The sequence below is a fragment of the Carassius gibelio genome, chromosome A7 (assembly GCF_023724105.1).
Source record: "Carassius gibelio isolate Cgi1373 ecotype wild population from Czech Republic chromosome A7, carGib1.2-hapl.c, whole genome shotgun sequence".
NCBI classification, from domain to species: Eukaryota; Metazoa; Chordata; class Actinopteri; order Cypriniformes; family Cyprinidae; genus Carassius; species Carassius gibelio.
In genome coordinates, this window is record NC_068377.1 from 41,471,938 (window position 1) to 41,480,119 (window position 8,182).

The window sequence follows — 8,182 nt, forward strand, 5'->3', positions numbered from 1 at the left end:
TATTATTATTAAAAACTAAAAACAGTAGGCAGTATGCAAATATACAGAGAATAATAGACTGTGACCTGTTTGTCATAGTTTTATTTGTCAGTATATATTGACATAATGGTGAATGAGGAGAGTGCCAGAAACACTGAACTCTGTCAAGTCAAGTCAAGTCACCTTTATTTATATAGCGCTTTAAACAAAATACATTGCGTCAAAGCACTGAACAACATTAATTTGGAAAACAGTGTCAATAATGCAAAATGATAGTTAAAGGCAGTTCATCATTGAATTCAGTGATGTCATCTCTGTTCAGTTTAAATAGTGTCTGTGCATTTATTTGCAATCAAGTCAATGATATCGCTGTAGATGAAGTGACCCCAACTAAGCAAGCCAGAGGCGACAGCGGGAAGGAACCGAAACTCCATCGGTGACAGAATGGAGAAAAAAACCTTGGGAGAAACCAGGCTCAGTTGGGGTCAGTTCTCCTCTGACCAGACGAAACCAGTAGTTCAATTCCAGACTGCAGCAAAGTCAGATTGTGCAGAAGAATCATCTGGTTCCTGTAGTCTTGTCCTGGTGCTCCTCTGAGACAAGGTCTTTACAGGGGATCTGTATCTGGGGCTCTAGTTGTCCTGGTCTCCGCTGTGTTAACAAATGTTAATGATAAATCCCCTGTGATGTTTGTACTGGCTTCTGTATACAGGCCACCAGGGCACCATATAGACTTTATTAAAGAGTTTGGTGATTTTACATCCGAGTTAGTTCTGGCTGCAGATAAAGTTTTAATAGTTATTAATCCTCTTCTTTAGGATTTTTTGATAGAGAGCAGAATTCATGCTTCCATCAATCATGACAAGTTGTCCAGGTCCTCAAGCTGCAAAGCAGCTCCAGATTTTGTTCTGGGTTCTTTATGAGCTCCTGGTTGAGTCGTCATTGTGCTCTTGGAGTAATTTTGGTAGGGCGGTCACTCCTGGGAAGGCTCACTACTGTTCCAAGTTTTCTCCATTTGTGAATAATGGCTCTGACCATGGAGTCCCAAAACCTTACAAATGGCTTTGTAACCCTTTCCAGACTGATACATGCCAGTTATTTTGTTCCTCATCTGTTCTTGATTTTCTTTAGATCGCAGCATGAAGTGTTGCTCTTTGTGAGATATTTTAGCATGCTTCTATTTAAGTGATTTCTTGATTCAACAGATCTGCAAGTAATCAGTTATGGGTGTGGCTAATGAAATTTAACTCTGCTTTCGAAAATAATGTGCTTAGTCACAGTTCATTCATGATTTTTTTCAGAAGGGGGCAAACGATTGTTCACATAGGGCAAAGCAGATTTGGCCAGCTTTATTCCATTAATAAATTAAATCATAATTTAAAAAATAGCATTTTGTGTTTACTCATGTTATCTTTGTGTTATATAAAAAATACATTGATGATCTTAAAAAAAAATAAAATAAATAAATAAGGGAGCTAATACTTTATATTATAATAATATATACAGCACTGCATCATCAAGTATTGGCTTCAGAGTTGAAATGACGTAGCTGCCAGTTTGCCATTTGTTTTTGGGCTTAAATCACATAAATCTGTAGTAATCTAGCCTTCATGCAAAACCTCTCATTACCTGAAGACTTTGATGGATCTCCTTGATCTAAAGGCCATTAAGCAAAATCAAAAGACATGGAAATGATCTCTGATCAGACTCACAGATGGATGAGCATGACAAGCCAACTGAGCTCATTTGGCTGATGTAAACTTACAGATCAATCGGATGTGCTGGATGTGGTTTGGTTAAGGCTTCGCTTTCACAACAATACTTGATGAAAATTTGTTGCAGTGAGAGATTTTTCGATGGAAGCCTAAAATTCAGATGCCATAACTGTATTAACAGTCTTCTGTCAACCAAGAAGTTGACTGAGGATGCCAGAGAAGAGCAGAAGCAGGAGACGAAGTGATGCTGAAGATAAAGAAAATGAGCTCATTGAGTGATGAGTTTATTGAATTAGTTGCACATGTTTCAGTGCTCAGACTTCATCTGAGCAGCAAAAATCTAACAAATGTTATTGTACCACAAACCACAGCAATGCAAAATTACTGCTTCACAACACCATCCTTACAAAAATAATGTGTTGTTTCAACTAGCAGTGTAAAAATTAGAGGGTTAACGAATGTGGTTATTTATTTTATTTCTGTTTAAAGTATTATAAATATTTAACTAAATTAACGGGTGGGAGGAGCTTAGGTTGGCCACCCAAGCACTGTCTCCCTCTTCTGACACCAGATTCAGCTTCTCAGCTCATTATGGACACTTTAAGAGTTGCAGTGAGTCTGAAAAGGTAAAGAGTTATGAGAAACTACGATGTGTGCCACATGTAGCTAAATCTGACATTTACAATGGGTTTATGTGAAGACTGTTTTCTCTTAAATTGGACATTATTTTTTTAATTCTAGTAAAAGTTGACAGCTCTCTATTATACCATAATTCTGGATAGCTAGGCAGTGGTTAAATATTAGACAAATAAAATCACAGGGACATCAGTATTATTGGTATCAGATATACTCGCCTTCATTATGAAAAAAATAAATAAAATATCAAGCATATACTGTCTTTATGTTGTTTCTACATTATTTGTTAGATTGAATGTGAAATTATTGCAATATAAAAGTATATTTAAAAACTAGTTTGTTGCAATTAATTTGTTTTTTGTTTTTTTTTTGCTAAAAATAATAAGTTTAGTTAACTTTAGACATTTAGTATCAGTTAACTTTGGATATATAAGTTAACTCAAGCAATTTTAAGTTGCTATAAATAATTGCAGCAGTATTTTTACAGTGAATGATTTAATGATAATGCCATTATAAATGAATGAAGAATAAATGAATATAAAAGAAAGTAAAACACAACGCAAATGTATAGTTGCTCTCTAAAATGAATGTATGAATATAATTTGTACATTTCTAAATAAGTGCAAAATTGTTTATTGCAGATTATATTATTTCTAATCAATGAAAGAATGTTGTTCTAAATTTCATCTGAAATCTTAAGATTTAGTTATAAACCAAACAACAAATCATGTGTAATCCAGTTATCAGTTACTAAAACCCATTTATTATTCCCTAAATATGAAGCATACAATATGATTCTGAAAACACAGGAGCAGGTTCAGGATAAAAATAGAATGAATCAAATAAGCAATGTGTTTATCAATCCTTTAGTTTAATGCATTTCTAAAAGCCTACATGGCAGATTTCCAATTCATTACGGTCTCAATCATTATTTCTGCATTATTATCAAATATTAATATTTTAAAAGAACTAAATACTAACTAGTTACAGGACCCCAATAGAAGTTTATTAATTAATTAGAAATTAATTACACATTCAAACCAATTCTAACCAACACTAAATATATTTCGGTGATCAGTGAAATGAGAAAGTAACATTTCAAATGCATTTGTGTAGTACTTTATAATCTTAAGTATTTGTACAGTATGTAAAGCTTCAGATAAACAGTAGCAGTGCATGTATTAAGTGTATTAAATGTGATAATGTAATAAACATGTTCTCTCTTTTGCTGTAAATTCTTGTACCTTACACACTCATAAACGATTGGAAGTTATTGTAAGTACCAGACTCTAGCGTTTCATTGGCCCCAGCTCGTCACATGTTGTTGCTGTGTCTTGTGTGTTGTTCTGGTTTTCTCGTGTTTCCTGCTGCTGGAAGATCTCCCCGTCAGGCTGGACGCTCCATGTGATGCTGTATCTGACTTTCACATCCTGAACCGAGAGGATCTGCTTCATCTAGATCCCAGATTACATCAGTGATTAGAGAGCGACCGGTCAGACATCAGTCAACTAAAACCTTTCGTATTTTTCTTTTTTTACTAAAATGAACACATTGAATTTTTTTTTTTATCAGTATTTTTTTTTAAATCAGTGGCAGAAATTGTCTTCTATTTTTAAGCAAAAACTCAACTAATATATTTTAAACTCAATATTTTAAGTAGTTTTGCTTCTCGGGTAAATGGATCATGATTTAATTATGTTTAGATATTTGTACTGGAATTTATATATACATTTCTGTTAGTGGCTAAGGCAGCATTTCTAAAAGAAAAATGTGTATTGTGTGTGTGTGTGTATATATATATATATATATATATATATATATATATATATATATATATATATGTACAGTACAGACCAAAAGTTTGGACACACCTTCTCATTCAAAGAGTTTTCTTTATTTTCATGACTATGAAAATCTTAGAGTCACACTGAAGGCATCAAGGGCTATTTGAGCAAGAAGGAGAGTGATGGGGTGCCTCCACAGTCACCGGACCTGAACCCAATCCAGATGGTTTAGGGGTGATCTGGACCACAGACAGAAGGCAAAAGGGCCAACAAGTGCTAAGCATCTCTCGGGGAACTCCTTCAAGACTGTTGGAAGACCATTTCAGGTGACTACCTCTTGAAGCTCATCAAGAGAATGCCAAGAGTGTGCAAAGCAGTGATCAAAGCAAAAGGTGGCTACTTTGAAAAACCTAGACATATTTTCAGTTGTTTCACACTTTTTTGTTATGTATATAATTCCATATATAATTCCACATGTGTTAATTCATAGATTTGATGCCTTCAGTGTGACTCTACGATTTTCATAGTCATGAAAATAAAGAAAACTCTTTGAATGAGAAGGTGTGTCCAAACTTTTGGTCTGTACTGTACTGTATATATATATATATATATATATATATATATATATATTACACACACGCGCACACACACACACACACACACACACACACACACACACTCTTTTGCAACTAAAATAAAAATGAAAATATACAAATAAGAACCAACTCAAAATTTTAGCACTAGTCACTAACGATTATTTTGGTAATCAGCTAATTGGATTTTTATTTGATCTTTTTAGGTTATAAAAATTTACCAAAGCAAACAATAGACGTAAAATACATATATAATATTGGCAATGATAATTGTTTCAAATAAAATATCAAAACATAATGCAGTAAAACAATTTGATTAATTTATGTATATTATATATTACATCAAGTGTCTACAGAGGGCGCACATGCCGGATGATTTTTTTTTTACACTTTAGAGTGCAGTACAATCTAATCCTTTAATATTTATTAAAAATGTAATTCAAATGTTTACTTAATCTTTAATATTTGGCAACATTTTTATGAAAGCAATGCTGCATCCACTGTAATTTCTTGAATGTGGATTTCAAAAAATGCAAACTCAGAGCAAGGGTTAAAACCTCTGGCCCTCTTCGGTTATTTTTGACTGAAAAATTTTACATTTTTTAATTTTACATTTCTTAACTTCATCGGAATGACATGATAATTGGTGAACTTTGTCACATTATTAATAACACACATAAAAATCATGGACATGATTTGGATATGTTAAAGGGTCAAAAAAAAAAAATGTAATAGTCAAAAGTTTTTTGGTGGTACAAACTACAAATCAGCCGCTGGTCCGAAAAAAATAGTGCAGCAGTCAAGGGGAGACTCTCTATAATATCAGGAGTGCAACATAGACACCCACGCTCACACACAGACATTTATACACAGAAATACACTGGTAAGACTGCAACAGAACCAATTTAGAAAATATGTGAAATAACATTTATTTAATTAGATTTGATAAAATGTCAATTATTTACAAAATATTTGTTTAAATTGTTTTGAATTATCACTATCCATTCATAATTTTGTTAGATTTTTTTAATTAACAAATACTGAGTAACAAAAATGTTTTCTATGTTCTTTTTTCTTTAACAAGATTTTAATGTTTGACTGTAATCATAATGTAAGAACTGATACTAATCTAAACAAAAATATCTAAACCTTGACAAAAGGTAGTTTAGAATGTCAAGATATATATCTAAATGCTTAACCTAAAAAAAGAAATTATATATATATTGCAGGGTATCATAAAATTCCCTCATAATCAAAAATAATAATCAAAAACTATTATTGAGCAAAAATGTATTACATTAATTTTCCTTAAAAATAAAATAAAATAAATAATAATAAAAAAGTTACATTTCCTGGCTTTTGACCATGGAGGAGGCAAGTGTGACTCCTAAATGAAGAGGGCCAGAGGATAAATTAATATTTTGATGTCGCAATGAACAGTTAGCATATTAAGATAGCCTTGACTTAGGTTTATAAATGATTTACATTATAAATCTGATAGAATGGTGCACATTAGACGTGACAAAATGCAATCATGAATCATGACAGTATATTAATGATGCAGCATCATCTCACCTTCTTCTCTATGGCCTTCATCACTGTTGACTTGTCCAGAGATCCGCCTGATTTCACTGTGAATCTCACACGCTGTATTTTCCTGTTTTCGCGGCAGTAGAAAGGCTGTAGAGTTGAGCAGGAGTCGTCAGCCATCTGTCCGTCCGTATCAGCACTCACACAATCTTCAGTGCCGTTCACATTATCAGGCTGCCCGGACTCCCATTCCAATGAAGACCACGAAACACTGCTGTCATCTGACCACTGCATTGGGATCCTGGACAGGCCGATCCAGGCATCCCAGTCATTCTTTGAAACAAGCTCTTTTGCGAGGAACGAGTTCTCTGTGTCATCTATAATGGTGGCCAGGTTTGTTAAATGTGATCTGCAGTACGTTTGAGCATCATACCAGTTCAGCACGATCTTGTCACTGTACTTGAACTTGTCTGTAAGTTTGACCTTGTCTGTAAAGTGTCAGATTTGTGGTCAGGATAGAAAAACATGCTTGAAAAATATAAGTTACACATTTTTTAATACAATTATGAGTGTCTTAGTTTGTTCAAAATAAGAACAAACTCATCCTAAGCCAAAGAAACAAACAAGTGATTTCTTAATAATTTCATTGTTTTAATTAAATGCCTGTAAATGTCTCTTTTGTTTATTCTAGTTTTAGCTATTTCAGTATTAAATGTAAAAGTAAATACAATTATTTTTATGGTACCATTTATTTTATTTCAGGTAATGACTTTATTATTATTATTATTATTATTATTATTATTATTATTATTATTTAATTATAATAACCCTGTTTGAATGGTCTGATTAAATTCCTCTCTCAAGTACAAGAAAGAAGTATGTAATTTATGTACATTATGTAAATATTGTTGGCTCATATAGTGCTTCAATTCAGTTTTCAGACTGTACAGTGCAAATGCAAAAATAAATTAAAAATTAAACCAAACATTTTCTTTTCTCTAAGGAAGAACATTTCTTTGCAGTGTATATAAGGTGTGCATGAGTATGCATTTTATAAAACTCAAATCAAAGTTTATCACTGAACATCCATATTATAACTCAACAAAAGTGTTATTTAGTGTCTTACCAGTTTGGCAAAAGAAGGGTTTTATTTCAGTACAGTTTGCATCAACCCATTGTCCGAATCTATTCACAAATGCACAGGCCTCATTTGTGTCAGGCATGTTCGGCTGCGGGTTACCCCACCTCGCATAGCTTATTATGGTGTTTTGATACGACCAAAGCCAAGGGTGTTTGTAGAAGCCGATCCAGGCGACAGAGCTGAAGTTCACAGTGTTTGCTTCCTCCTTTAGTTTGACTCGGTCTTCATCGCTCTGAACCGTCGCTAGATCCGTGTATTTCTCTCTGCAGTATGATTGCGCTTCTGCCCAGGTCTTGGGCTCTTCGATCAGGATGAATCGATACAGATCACATGAAGCCTTCGACAGGATTCCTGCTGCAGGAAAATCAACAGAGTTCAGTTTCTCTAAACCTCTGATCTGACATCAGTTCCTTTCACTTACACTCACCGAGAAAAACCACGAGTTGAATCTTGTTCTGCATCATCTTGTCTTCACAGGTTTATTCACTGAAAGAAATCAATCACAAGAATACAACTTGTATTTCTAAGCATTTCAAAGCATGTGATTTGACTAAATTCATCAATTATAGCAACAAAACTCTTTTAATGGTCAGGTAGAAACATCACACTGAAGAACATTATCAGGTTTTGTTCATGTCATTCCTGGGTTTTTGTCAATCCGTAATTTCATGTTTGTTAATTCAACGTCTTACACTGAACAATATTTAATTAAAACTTCGGCAGAAAAATAATAACCAAACCTTCAGAATAAAGTCAATCACAGCAAGCAATTTACCTGCTCTGGAGCGACTGAAGGTTGATCTT

The 8,182-nt window shown here is 33.6% G+C and overlaps 1 protein-coding gene across 2 annotated transcripts; it reads right to left on the minus strand.

The window, feature by feature from the left end:
• Nucleotides 1-3,436: 3,436 nt before the first annotated feature.
• Nucleotides 3,437-7,867, minus strand: LOC128017802 (macrophage mannose receptor 1-like). Of its 2 annotated transcripts, none has more exons than XM_052603363.1 (4): nucleotides 7,806-7,867; nucleotides 7,364-7,729; nucleotides 6,283-6,725; nucleotides 3,437-3,784 (listed from the first exon to the last, which is right to left on the minus strand). In XM_052603363.1, the coding sequence occupies exons 1-4, from the start codon at nucleotides 7,840-7,842 to the stop codon at nucleotides 3,620-3,622; spliced, it is 1,011 nt and encodes a 336-aa protein (XP_052459323.1). In that variant the 5' UTR covers nucleotides 7,843-7,867; the 3' UTR covers nucleotides 3,437-3,619. The 2 variants fall into 2 exon arrangements, with proteins under 2 accessions (XP_052459323.1, XP_052459322.1); XM_052603362.1 differs by having other exon boundaries at nucleotides 7,364-7,732.
• Nucleotides 7,868-8,182: the final 315 nt, after the last annotated feature.